Raw genomic sequence first — 14,825 nt, 5'->3', positions numbered from 1 at the left:
ACGCAGGGAACGTTTTCCTCTCATTTGCTGATTCAGAGAGAAGGAGGCGGGGGTTTGTTAAATAGGTTTTGCTATTTGGAAACAAAGTGGGCTTTGTGGCTTAATGTCTGTACCATGAATGTATTAATGAATAAACGAAGCTGCAGTGTACCGTAAGGAGAACTTCGCGAATTGTAGGCTACGTCCGTGTTGCAAACCCGAACGATAATGGCAAGACTAAGTGTGAAGAAGCTCTTGGCTTTCTGCCTTTTCTTCTCGACTTTGTTCTTTCTTATTGTTATTCTTCAGGTACATAAGAGCTTGTTTTTGATGCACATTTTAAAATCCATAACAAACTGAAGCATTTGCTAGCATCATCCCGTCTATTTCAAATGTGAAAAATCAAATGCTTTGCTACTGTAGGTATTTTAGCCAAATGTAACATTTTAAATAGTTTAAACATTAAGACTACGCAGGCGCGAATGACGTTTTATAAGAACTTTTCTCCAAATACCTTATTTAATTTTTTAAAATGTACTGTATACATTGTAACTAAAACATATCCAGAAGTTATCAATAGCATTATTATAAAAGCAAACACATACTGTAGCTACACTTGTATTATATAAAACAACAAAGAATAGTTTATTGGGCAAAGTAGACGTACTATCAATTTTGGTTTCGTTTAGTATGAAAAAAAAGTAAATTATATCTAATTTTCATGCAAATTAAATGTAAACTATAACACTGTTATAATTTGTCAGTATAGGCTTGTACATTTTTCCTGAATGCATTTTTAAAATGTAGCTTAAAATTCTCTTCTGAGGAAAGGTTCTCATTTGTAATAAATTGAATGACCACAATAAAACTATTAAGTTATATATCTGCAGGAAGAGATAACAATAAACTACGATAACGGAGAGAAACGTTATACAGATAATTGGGGTAACACATTTTAAGCATTCTGTTCTAGTTAAATTGAACATTTTGGACCATAACCTGAAGTTCCTCTTCAGTGTGACATTCATGTCTTATTAATATTTACAGACCGAGAATACAGGTGTAACACTGCAATGTACTTTACTGTTTTTATTTAGTCGAGCTTGCAATATTGCTCCTTATCCTTTCTGTTTACAGGCTGACAGTGTTCAGTAGGATTCTCTCCCAGCTCTCTGCTATACCCTTGATCTGCCTGTGGCAATCCGCCTCAAACCCTGCTGCTGCTCCTCCTTTCATTTCGTGATGAAAACACTGACCTCTCCTTCTCCTTCTTTCTTCCTGGTACTTCCTGATCCTTTCTAACAACCCTTTTAACTACCAGTTCCCATTTTAAAAGGCATTCATCCTTGCCCCACTAATTCTGTAGAATATGGGTAAAGCATGTCTGATCTGCTAGGTTGGATTTGGCATACAGTATTTGCATGTGTGCGTCTACCACTGGGCAAATGTCTTCCAGGACAAAGTGGTTGTACTGTATGTTTATGCAATGCACCTGGAAGTGTGAATTATTGATGTGAGTCATCTTTAGAAATAGATGGCTAGAGAAAAATCACTGTTTAAAATTTCCAGTTTTGTTTGCAGTGCCAGCAAGCATTTTATTCATGTTCTGGTAGCTATTATAGTTTGTCTATCATTCTACAAATAACCCTGTACTGTATATCTGGTATATTTATCTGTTGAAAAGACTGTAATGTATAGGTTACTAAGCGCTGTTTACACTTTCTTTATTTGGTATTATTGTTGTGTCATCTAGTGAACTATACGTAAGTAGTGACTTAGTGAAATACGTGCAACTACTGTAAGTTTCTGGAATTTGAGACTAACCAATATAAGGAACATGTTCAGGGAGAGTTCAACTCAGAGGTCAGTGGACTTAAAGAACAGACTATTGATTTGTGGTTTCATGTTTAGTATTACTGAGCTTTGAAAATGAGTTGCAAGTTAGCTGTTAACATACTATAAAGAGTAGTTAATACTGAGAGGACTGTAATTCAGTGAAGAGACTGTAAATGGGGTATCACAGAAATTCATGATTGACCCAGGCTCTGGGAGAGAGCAAAGACCAGTCTGATTTTAAAGCTCTTTTGCATTTCTTATTCTTTTAAAGATTTCTCTTCATCTTATGTGTTTGTACAATACATATATGATATATATATATACTGTAGACTTTATAATTGTGATTTAATAAAGAAAAAATCATATTGGTGATTCCTGAATCTCTTTTCTTCGCTCAGGTGGTTGTGGAGCTGGGACAGTTTGAAAAAAAAACACAGAAACCGATTATAAAAGGAAACCGACAAGAGGGTAGTCAACAGCAAGTCTTAAAGCACAATAAACAAGTGACCAGTAAGAAGGGACTGGCTGAATCAGGCACACAGTATCCCATCCTTGTCTGGTGGTCACTCCTTACTGGTGTAACAAGCAGACTGGAGACCTGTGGAAAGAACAAGTGTTTATTCACCATTAACAAGACCTACTATAATCATAAGAATACAGAGGCATTCCTGTTTTATGGTGAGTATCATCATTTCAAGCTGAGCTGGTTTTAAACAAGGAGAACAAGATTTGTTTCTCCTTTACTGTTAAGCAGCTGCTCTATGTACAGTTTTATTTATGTTTTTACTGAAATTCTAATCTGTTGTTAAGCCAGACAGAGTACCATAGACATGCAAATAATTAACATCTCTATGCTAGAATTCATTGCCTTGCATCCCTTTATATTTGCTTCTTGCTTTGGATTTCTCCTACTGGAAGGTTCTCATAGCATAAATCTCATGGTGGGCTGTCACTCCCAATGCCAAGCAAGTTAAAACTACGTCCGTGTTCTTGTTGATTGTTAGGAAGACCTCTTAGTACAGGTGGTGGTGCAAATCTGTTGAACCTGTTGAGCATGTCTTTCCTTATACAGGTTAAGCAGGTTATATTTAGTAAGAGAAGTAGGTTATATTTAGTCATAGATAAGATCATATTGTACTGTAACGTCACTTTTATGGATACATACAATTTAATGCAGTGAGGTTATGGCTTTATTGTACACTGTTATTGATTTTATTTTACATGTCTTATCTCTGCAAGTTTAAAAGAAACCCAACGGTAAGCGATTTTAAAGAAAGGCAATTAGGTTCAGATTGTTGTTGTATTCGCATGGCTGAATTAATAAAGACCTGACCATGAGGCCATTAGGTGGAAGGAGCCCACTGTGAGGGTGATAAGGGGAGAAAAAGGATATGAAGTGAAGACCCCTTGTCTAGGAGAGCAGGATTTAGAAATAATCTTGTGAAACGGGACATCTCTCTCAACATTCGTAACTAGTTGCTTCAATGTAGTGGAACAAAAGTTTAATTTTTTTGTGACAGGAAGAATCCTTATAATGTGACGTACCTTTCAGGAAATAAAATTTTTATAACAGGTGGTACTGTAGGTAGATATTTTGTCCTTTATTAATATTTCCAAAAATGGATGAATTTCCTTTAAATGACAAATACAAACTGAAAAAAAGATTTAATAAATACATAATAAAGTAGGTCCAAGCAAAGGAAACATAAAAACATTGCAGTCTCAACATAAAACCAATGTTCACACGTCTTAAACAGCCACTCATAATATACATGGGACTGTTTCTGAGAACAGGGATGTTCTTGGTGTCTTAGACTAAATTCTACCTTGGTCTTGCACAGTCCAGTCTATGTAAGCTTTCTGATGAAATTGGTGAAGCAGTTTCTCGCATCTCCTGATCTGATGTGTAATGGGCTTGCTGTCTTATAATGGCATCCCTGTGCTACTCAGATGTACTACATTTCAATAGTAGTTGAAGTGGATCCCCCCTCCTATATGTAATGCACTTTGTGATAGAACATGCTATATTAATTGTGACCAACCTGGAGGTGGGTTGCTGTAGTAGTGATCTTTTTATGGTCTCAGTAAACAGATGCACAAAACACTACTATAGGGTAAAGAATCAGGGCTCTTTAGTTAGTGTGCAGAAAAAGGGAAAAAAACAAACATAAAAACCCTATCTCAATCTGAGCTCTAAGTGCACCTCTTGTGTCCTCTCTGTAAATGCAGTTGGGCAGCTACTGTAAGTTGCATACTAGTTGCAAAGCACCAAAACCTCGCTTTGTATTTGCTCTGATATGTCATCTTTTCTTTCTGGGAATTATACAATATGTTGTACTGTTTTAGAATAATAGCACTTGTTGTGTTCAATCCACAATTTAAGGTGAGTCAAAGTGGACAATTGGCCGCCAGGTGTTTCCTGTGTGATTGTGCACAGATTAAAGATCTGTGAATGTGTAGTGTTGGTTTTAGCCTTGTAGTGTCTGCCTTAGCATTTAGTAGGCCTTAACTGACATAAAGACTAGAGAACTGTCTACAAAAGAAAAGCAAGCGATTTTGATGCTGAAAGAACTTAATCAGAACCATAGCACAGAAACCGTGCCTAGCAAAATCAACAACAATTTCAAATATTTTGAAAAAAGAAGGAAATCACTGGTGTATTTAGCAATCAGCAATGACCAGGCTAGCCTTGGAAAACAACTGTAGTTGATGATAGAAAAATATCTGAGCTGTGAATAACACCACTAAAACAACTGTCTCTGAAATCACCACCAGTGCAGGGGTGAAGGTATCACAACCTACTGATTGTGGAGGACTTTGACAGTAGAATTATAAAAATGCAAGATGCAGATATAGGCCAGATTGTAATTTGCTAGAAAGTACAGAGATGAGCCAGTAAATTTCTGGAACAAGTTATGATGGACAGATGAGGCAAAGATAAACCTCTACCAAAGAGATGGCAAGGTGAAATTGTGGAGAAAATAACAAACTGCAAATGATCAACTTCATGTGTGAAACACAATAGAGGTAGTGTCATGGCTTGGGCATACAGTACATGGCTGCCATTGGAGCTGGCTCACTGGTCTTTATTGATGATGTAACTAATGATTGTACAGTAGCAGCAGAATGATAATGACATCACAATACCTCCAGACTCATTAGTCAGTGTTTCATCAGGCAGCAAGACAATGACCCAAAACACACTGGCAGCACAACCAAGGAGTTCATCAGGGAGTTCATCAAGGGGAAAGGCTCAGAATGGCCAAGTCAGTGTCCTGATTTAAATCCAACTGAGCATGCATTTAAGTTGCTGACTGATGTCCCCCAAAACAAACAACAACTGAAAATGGCGGCAGCAATGGCTTGGTAAAGCATCTCAAAAGAACAAATCAAGAGTTTGGTAATGTTGGTGGGTCGCATGCTTGATGTAGTTATTGCATGTGTAACGTTCTTGGGGTTTCTGCCCTTGCCGCTCCTGCCCTGCCAGTTCGTCCCTCACTGCCTGGGCACTAAACCGGGTCTCAGGCATCACGGGACAGGGAACTTGCCAGCTGAGCTAAAGGAGAACTCCCTCAGCCCGGGCAGCTGAGATCCCTATTATACACAGGGGTATATTTGATACACATTCAGAGTTTTATACTACTTTATTTATACTAGTATATACTGTATATATATTATGTATATTTTTATTATACTGCTAGTTGACTTTGTTAATTTGTCCCAGTACTTATGGTCACCTAAAATCGAGGGATGGAACACAAAAAGTGCTATTATTCTAAAACAGTACAGCATACAGTATATGCACAGAAATAAAAGGTGACATTCTGTACTTTTGCCTCATTCATCTTTTCATCTCAATTCTGAGTTGCTAGAGTATACAACGAAAATAGTAATTTGGACTTCACTGTTTTGATACTTATGGAGATCACTGTACATTTTTAATTCTTATTTGCCAATTATGCCTCAATAACTTGATATCTCTTGATTGTAGCACCAATTGTGTTCTTATGACTAATTTCATTCAGTTTTTAATTCAAACATTCAATCTCTAAGGACACTTTTAATCAAACCTTATTTTAAAAACCATATTGCTACCCAAAGTCATGTAATTATAGACTGGTGTGAAAACTAGTCTGATTTTCTCATATGGCCTGCCAAGACTGGGGTTTTTAAGCTGGAGGAATTATCAGAGTGCAACTGGTGTCTGGCATAAAAAGACATTTGATGATCTGCTCACAGACACAGACATATCTCTAGAGTATTTCTCTAAGACTGGAGTCATTTCTTTTAGTTCCAATCAAATCTTGTGACCAATTAGATCTACTGGAAAAAAAATTAGATTGCTTAAGATTTCACGGGGAAAAAGTAGAGATACTGTATAATATTCCTTGTAAGTGATTGACTACAGTCCAGAATTAATTTGGCCATGTGTTATCTTTGGTGGATTTTTATACCTTCAACAAGGTGACTTGTATCCCACTTTACAGTTGGAAAGTGAGTTCATTATCTTCATAAATGTGACCCTGTTCTTCACATTTATTCAGGCAGAGTCTTTTCCTCAAAGTCAGGAGAAGATCTATGAGACTCGGGTTTGTAAAATGTTAGCTGGGATAAGAGGAGTTTTCTGTATTAGACCATTTCACCAATATTTGATTATAACACTCTTAGTGTTATGATTCACACAAAGGTAGAGTAGCTCATTGTTCTTAGCTGTCTGTGGGGATTTTGCATGATCTCCCAGTATTTGCCAGTTTTTTGCTAGTTACTTCAGTTTTCTCCTACTTTTCCAAAGACATGCTGAGAAGATCACAGATTACTGTTCCATGGCCCTGTGATAGTCCTGGACAATGCTTTGTCTGACAGCTTGCTTGACACCCATAGGCCTTTGAGTGTGGAGCTCAGTGGAAACACAGTATAGTTACATACAGGCCTGTTATAGCACAAAAAAATTGGAACACCTCATTAGGTACTGACCTTTTGCATTATAAAATATCTATTCCGTTATGCAAACTTAACACAAGAGGGAGCTTGTTACCTGTGTCTTCCAAATAAGGCATTCCTGCACTTTCAAAGGAGTGACATCTCCTGAATTAACATGAATGTTTAAAAACATTAAAATCCCTGAGTTTTAATATAAAGCTGTCACTATTGTTTGAACATCACAGGAGGAAATGTTATTATTATCATCTAACATCAGTCAATTATTTTAAATAATGGATATTTTTTTAAAATTCTGTTTCACTCCAAGGGTTAACAGGTAATACTTTTGACTGCGAAATTAAGCCTTCTGTACGTCTACTGTATATTAGACGTTCCATACTTGTAATGCAAGCTAAATCTTTTGAGATTTTAGAGGTCATGTTCTTGTTCTGTAATGGCACCATTTGCTAATTGAAGTGACCCATTCTTTTCAAAGTGAGAAATGTCAATGCAGTCCATCACCTAATTGTGCAAACATTTTTTTTCAAAGGGGTTAATTGAAAGGGAGTATACAATGGATTGCTATTGACATTTTTACTCTTATTGAAATGGTTTTAAGAAAGCTGACAGATAAGCCTTCAAAGGGTATTTTGATTGAGATTCAATCAAATGTCAGAGTTTTAGAAACAGGACCCTAGGAGAAATTGTAAAAACAGAAGAACTGGGAAGCAATTGTTTATATCATGCAAATCTAGAAAACAAATATCATTATGTGTTTTAATTATTTAACTTGGTTATTTAGAGTCCTATGTGCATACAGACTGAAATGATGAAGTTTTTTCTTTTGTGACCAATTTTTTGACATATGAACACACCAAATATTTGTTTTAGTTGAAAAATGTAGGCAATAAATATATCTTTGATTATTATATGCTTCGATTTTATTTTTTTTATTTCAAAATGTGTATTTTGTTTCAAATATTCAAAGTAGTTCAATATGCTCATTTAATTAACTGCCCTTTTTTCCTTTCTGTTCATATTTCTATTTCCATTTTTCAGGCACGGACTTCAACATAGAAAGCCTCCCTCTACCACGGAAACGTCATCATCACTGGGCCCTTTTCCATGAAGAGTCTCCTAAAAACAACTACAAGCTCTTCCACAAGGCCTCGGTCTCTCTGTTTAATCACACCGCAACGTTCAGTCACCATTCCCACATGCCTCTCACCACACAGTACCTGGAAAGTGTGGAGGCCCTGATGTCCCGCCGTTACTTGGTCCCCCTGTCCCTGAAGAACAGCTTGAGGGGAAAACTGGCTCCCCTGGTCTATGTGCAGTCAGACTGTGACCCCCCTTCAGACAGAGACACTTATGTGCGTGAGCTGATGAAGTACATTAAGGTAGACTCCTATGGGGAGTGCCTACATAACAGAGACTTGCCCCCACACTTAAATAACCCAATGGCCATGGAGGAACGTGGCTTCTACAGGATTCTCGCCCAGTACAAGTTCATCCTTGCCTTTGAAAATGCAGTCTGTGATGATTACATTACTGAGAAGCTCTGGAGACCCCTCAAGCTGGGAGTGGTCCCTGTCTACTACGGGTCCCCTTCTGTTGTCAAGTGGCTTCCCAGCAACAGAAGTGCTATCATAGTTAATCCCAATGAGCCCCCTCTTAAACTGGCTCAGTACTTGAACAGCCTTGATGAGAATGACAAGGAGTATGAGGCATACCTGGAATGGAAACAGAAAGGCGACATCTCCAACCACAATCTTCTGACTCATATGAGAGAACGCAAGTGGGGCGTTCAGGATATTTCCCAAGATAACTACATTGATGCATTTGAGTGCATGGTGTGCACTAGGATTTGGGAAAACATCATAAGGAGAAAAAAGGTATATTATGTCAAGTAAAATATTATGTTTGAATTAGAATGTAAGGAATTGTGCTTTATGTCAAATTTAAATGATTTTCTTAATTCGGGTGTGATTATTATCATTGTAGTTTAATTCCTTTTGCCAATTTGAAGTCCCACAATTAGAAATCAACGTTTTTCTTACATATTTCATATCATTTTCAGAAAGTATAATATATATGAAAAGTATTTTGATAGTTTCTGTCATTTATTTTCCCCTGTCCCCTGTCCTTTTAATATTTTCACTGTAACAGGTGAAACATGACAGCGGAGATTTATTCTAGTTTATTCAAGAATTCTTCAAAATAAGTTATTTTGAAAGCATTTAGAAAATACCAAATGCAAAGGTCAAGTTGAGATATTTTTTCAATGAACTTTTGTTTTAGAAAACACAGAATCTAAAACTGTATCTTTATATGAGCTGTAGAAAACGAAATCTTGTTATACACTTCTGCTTTCTAATGCTCCGAAAAGGACAGTTACTGTACCTTACATTCACTGTAATTCATACTTTCCTTGATCTTAACACCATCAGCTTAAAAGAGGTTCCTTTTAATTAACATATTTCTAGTAAATAATGAAGAAATTATGTATGAAGAAGTCTGGTGAATTTGTATTATCTATTTTTTAAATTAAATACACTGTGACCATTAAGTATACAAGACCATTAGAATAGTTACAAAGAGGAGCCATTCAACTAATCTAGTCCGTATGATTGTTAGTAGATAATTGATCTCATCCAGATATTTCTGATAGAATCCAGGGAATAGGTTTTGACAGCCTGACTGTTTAGCTTGTTCCTTACTCTCACACCTTTTTGTCATTACATGAGCTGTTTTATGGAGTAAGTCATTTTTTTTAAATAGCATTTCCCAAATTTCTAAAATGGAACATTTCCAGCATCATATGCTTTGTTTTTTATTTTTGACTGGCACCTAATGGGCCTTTATGCTGTAAGGTTTCTAATCTGCTGCTGCTCGTCTTGATGTACCTTTTTTTCTTTAATAAGATTCAAGGATTGAGCTGGAGTAACAGATATGTGTTTTCCTATCTTGATTTAAAGGGCTTGACACCACGAACATGGCAGGCAGAGGCAAACCACCTAAGCTGCCCACCCCCTAAGTCCTTCACCTTCTCATCTGGCCCCATGAGCACCAACTCTCTGAGAGAAATATGGAAGCCCAGCTTTGAGCAATCCAAGAAAGAGGCTCGAGCACTGAAACTCTTGGTTAAGAGGAATAAACGTTTCACAGTGGAGGAGTTTTGGAAAGTGGTGTTTAATAATAATTATGACAGATCTGTTTGGGAATAGCTTCAGCTGCAAGGATAAGACATTAGTTCAAAATGATCACTATCATGTCCTCATCATATAATGTCAGCTGTGCTTAAGGTAAAAGTTGGTCTTTCTGTTTAAGATGACCCGGGTGATGACTGTTTGCAAATGTGGGACCAAACCAAAGAAGCAAGTAGTGATGGAAAGGTTGCATTATCACCATGTGCAGTACCTGTCACTAAAAATATGCAAAGGAAATGGCAAAAGGGTCAGATGGTGACTCTACTCTTGTAAAGTTTGAACTGTTATTGACATACAGTATTATAACGCATTAGATGCTTACAGTATGTTCAATTATGTCTTATGAAACATTTACATTTTGACATGCTTTGGATATTTGAGATAAAGGTACTGTATCTGAGTGCATATCGCACACTGTCAATATATCTTTCTGAATATGCTGCTGTGTTTTTCACAACACAAATGTGAAGAAATTACAATACGCAGGTACTGTAAAGTAAGGGGAAAGTGCTCGTGCTTTTTGCTTGTTCAGAAGAGTGAATTCTTTCTAAAGAACACTTGTATCTTTATTGTATCATTTGACTGAAAGGTGTTTCAAGAAAAACAAATCAATGTTTAAAAAAGTCAGACTGAAGGTTATGAAAATGCCTTGGATTCAAAGAATAGTTTATTTTCATTTTGTTTGTAAACTAAAGACTCCAAAACATATTTGGCAAAATACTACAAAGATCACATTCTGTTTTGTTGATATATTTTTTAAATATTGTAAATAAAAGATGTATTTTTCATTACATATTTTTTAAAAAATGAACATCACAATACTTGACTGCTCATGCCTTTTATAACACAAAATAAACTTTAATAAAAATTGATGAAAAACCATGCTAGTAATTTTTCAAAAGTATTCAACACTACTAATTAGTGGAGGGCTCAGACCACATTTTCGTATGCGGTTAATGTAGACTATAGTATTTGATATACAGTATGAAGGGGGTGGCACATTGTTGCCATGCAGGCCCTTGAGCTGAGGTGCTACCCGTGTAGATTTTGTATGACATCCCTCAGTTCTTGTGGGTTTCCTCTGGGTGCTCAGCTTTCCTCCCCACAGTCCAAAAACATGTTAGGTGTGTCTGTGTGCCTGACTTGTGATCAACTGGCGTCCCATCCAGTGTGTGCCCTGCCTTGCACCCATTGCTTGCTGGGGTAGACTCTGGATGCCCTGCAATCCTGAATTGGAAGAAGCTGTTAAAAATCGATTGATGGTATAGTATGTGAAGGGTGTCACTTTGGTATCTGGTGGAGAGTTTTTGTTGGGTGTACAGAAGAGGTGGCTTAATAAAGTGTCTGGTGCACAATATTTTTGCTGTCTTTCATGGGTTTTATGTGATCAGGCTTCACAAGCCCCCTGTTGCCAGTAGCCATATCACCCTGCAACTCACAGCTACAAACCCACTGAAGCTCAGCAGGTGGGATTCTGGTCAGTACCTGGATGGGAGACCTCCTGGGAAGCTAAGGTTGCAGCTGGAAGAGGTGTTAGTGGGGCCAGTAAGGGGCGCTCACCCTGCAGTCTATGGGGGTCTTAATGCCCCAGTATAGTGATGGGCACACTATACTGTAAAAAGGCACCATCCTTCAGATGAGATGTAAAACCGAGGTCCTGACTCTCATAGGTAATAAAAAATTATCGAAAAGAGTAGGGGTGTGACCCTGATGTCCTGGCCAAATTTCCAATTGGCCCTTACCAATCACGGCCTCCTAATAATCCCCATCTATGAATTGGCTTCATTACTCTGCTCTCCTCCCCACTGATAGCTGATGTGTGGTGAGCATTCTGGTGCACTATGGCTGCCGTCGCATCATCCAGATGGATGCAGCACATTGGTGGTGGTGGAGTCCCCATTACTTGTAAAACGTTTTGAGTGAAGTGTACAGAAAAGCGCAAGCAATTATTATTATTTTATTATTATTAGAGGGAAGCCTAGGACAGAGATTTTTTGTAGATTTTAGTCCACAAAAGAAGCCAAGATGTAGTGCTTTGAATTTGAAAGAATTTGACAATGCTTTGCATAAAGGAGAGGACCTACACAGCACATAAGCCAGAGGAATTGAGGAAGAACGTTAAACAGGCCACAGAGCAGAACAGAAACAGAAGAAACAAGTTTGTCAACACTATTTCCCTTTTCATTTCTTATTTCACTTCATTGTGGGCTTTTTCTAAGCAATAGTATACTAAAGCTTCATCAAGATTTGACAAAAGGTTTTTACTGAATAGAAATCCTGATAGAACTTCTTAGTTGCACATAGAGTAACAAGCTGGATACGAATTATTGATATACAGTAAAACAGAACTAATAATTCCACAGGGTAGTAACATACTACATATTTTATTTATAAATACAGTAGATGAACTCTGAACCATATTGTTGAATGTAAATACACCAAGTTACAGTATTTAAGGAACATAGTACCATGTGACATTGAAATCCACTTTCTCATATTACTTTATTTTCAGTTTCTAGAGAGAGAAGCTTGTACAAAGCTAAAATTGGCTTTATATATTTTACCATATCACTAATCATATGTCTTGTTTTAGTATCTGTTCACATTAAAGGTAGTATACTAAATGTATTTGTGCTAGAATGAAAACATTTAATTCTGAAGAAAGTTATTGGAATTAATATCTGAGTGGTTGCATTTGAATGTCAGTGGATTCCATTGTAAAATACAACAAGAGGCATTAAAAATGCAACAAGCACTATTTGTTCCAATAAACATTTGTTACAATTTTAATGCTTCCCTGTATAAATCCATTTCAGTTGTGTACATTAATCATTAATGGGTTCTTGTGAAAAATGGGGAACTGTCTGGAATCTCTGAATAGAATTTCATTATTCATTGGAAAGCAACAGTTCAAATTTATCACAGTTGAAAACATTTGACTTTGTATATAGTAGTCATCAGTAATTCTAGTCCTAGAGAACCACTGTAAACATCTCTTCAAAGCACCAGCTCCTGGCGAGATAGAAGAAGCTACTAAATCGAATAATAAACGATGATTTAGGTATTTAGGAGCTGGAATGAAAACCAACTCCTCAGGCCTGGGATTGCCCATCTGTGCTACATAGAGGGTGCTAACGTACAAGTTTGTACATGGGTTCATGGTGTTTATGATACTCCTCAATATTAATGCAGCCTGGTTCATTTATCTACTTGATTTGTTTAAAACAGCTGGGAATAAATGATTAATGAGACCACATAAGATCAAGCCACTTGCCACCTAATTGTGTGTGGCTCTGCTGTCCCATGGAAAGGTCAAGCGTGGTAGTAAGAAGTTAGAGATCCAGATTTACAGAAGCTCATGCAGAGAAGCCTGTTCTGTCCTAGAACGGCACAACTTCAAAGTACTGTATACTAACATGCATTTAAAAAAAATAAGATGGCATCCCAAGGACACGATAGAAAATACTGATTTCTTTGAATTTTTCATGTCTTAATTAAATGTATTTGTATATTTACTACAAGGTGGTGAGTCATTTCATGCAGTGATTTCTGAGATGAATATCCATCTATTTTCTTACTGGTTTATCCAATACAGTGTTAAGGAGGAGCCTGAGCCTGTGCCAGCAAGCAACGGGTGCAAGGCAGCACGCTAGTTCATCATAGTCATCACGCATGTGAACACGGGGAGAACATACAAACTCCTCACAGATTGCACCCAGGAACTAAACCCAGGGCCCCAACACTACAGGTCAGCAATGCTAACCAGTGTGCCACCTCTGGGCTAACCACTACATGATACAGCAGAATTTTGTTAATGTATTTTTAATCGGACAACTATAACTTTGTGATTGCCCTTCAATAGAGTCAATAGATAGACATTGTAGACATCCTCTTGGGTCATTTAGAGCAATGGTTCCAACCCTGGACCGATAGGGGACCACTGTGTGTTCTGGATGTTTCCCCAGCAATTGCCTGGCTCTTGGGCTAATTGATTGCAATCTTCCATTTAAATTTGTTTTCAGCTCTTAGAACCTTGTACAACTGCCAGGTTTCAGAGCTGCATTCATTAAGGTGTAACCAGCTAGATTTCTACAGAAGGCAGAATGAAGAAAAATGTTGGTAGGAGTATTTTATACAGTGCCTTTCCCATCTGTGACTGTGTATCATACATAAATCACCTGTTTGGAGCAGCACAGAAAGAAATAAAGTCAAGCAAGCTGAGGAGAGGTTTCTTAAAACTCAGTATCCTAATGTTTTAAGAAACAGTACTCTTGAAGTAGGGTATTTTGAGGACTGAGCTTAAAAACAAGTAGATCAAATGTACTGTATAAAAAGCCGACGGATCAGTTTAATACATTAATTAGTACTGGACCTTTCAAGCTCAGTTGGAAAGAAAGCCAGTAGGGACATTAGATCTCTAGGATGGGTTTTAAGCCACTGATTTAGAGGTATCAAAATGGCAAAATTCTCAAGAGCCAGTAGATGGAGATGTGAGACTGAGTATTAATGTTTTTTAAGTTTCTAGTCAATACATTTCCTAAATTGAGATGCTGTTAGCAATATTCGGAGATAAAAAAGATGAGGACATTGAAACTTTCTGACCTTAAAATGCAGTCATTGATGACTGCATGGATACTACAGTACTTTTTTATATTGGCAGCGATAGTGTTAATAATAATAGTGTGAAGTGTGAATTTAAAGGAATACATAATTTTGTGGGATACAAAATAAATGGACAGTTATCATTATTTTTTGTATTTCTTTATAAGCTTCATAAAGAGTAGCTAACTAATGCATAGACAATATGTCAAATATCACGTGGATTGGACCAACAAGGTGGTACAGTTCAGCAAAAAAAAAAACTTGTCTAAAATCCTTTTC

General features: G+C 37.1%; 1 protein-coding gene across 1 annotated transcript; it reads left to right on the top strand.

Moving 5' to 3' along the window:
* Positions 1-207: 207 nt before the first annotated feature.
* pofut3 (protein O-fucosyltransferase 3) lies at positions 208-10,812 on the top strand. The gene is made up of 4 exons (XM_088911390.1): positions 208-288; positions 2,214-2,493; positions 7,795-8,630; positions 9,714-10,812. The coding sequence occupies exons 1-4, from the start codon at positions 208-210 to the stop codon at positions 9,960-9,962; spliced, it is 1,446 nt and encodes a 481-aa protein (XP_088767516.1). The 3' UTR covers positions 9,963-10,812.
* Positions 10,813-14,825: the final 4,013 nt, after the last annotated feature.

Source organism: Atractosteus spatula, chromosome 3 (genome assembly GCF_055471065.1).
Source record: "Atractosteus spatula isolate fAtrSpa1 chromosome 3, fAtrSpa1.hap1, whole genome shotgun sequence".
NCBI lineage: Eukaryota > Metazoa > Chordata > Actinopteri > Semionotiformes > Lepisosteidae > Atractosteus > Atractosteus spatula.
Note: the sequence above shows the minus strand (reverse complement) of the source record. Positions and strands in the feature narration are given on the sequence as shown.

Bases quoted from the DNA above. Each gene is read 5' to 3' on its own strand.
- pofut3 (XM_088911390.1), top strand. From the start codon at position 208: ATGGCAAGACTAAGTGTGAAGAAGCTCTTGGCTTTCTGCCTTTTCTTC. The intron at 289-2,213 runs GTACATAAGAGC...TTCTTCGCTCAG, and splicing joins TTCTTATTGTTATTCTTCAG to GTGGTTGTGGAGCTGGGACA. The intron at 2,494-7,794 runs GTGAGTATCATC...TCCATTTTTCAG, and splicing joins AGAGGCATTCCTGTTTTATG to GCACGGACTTCAACATAGAA.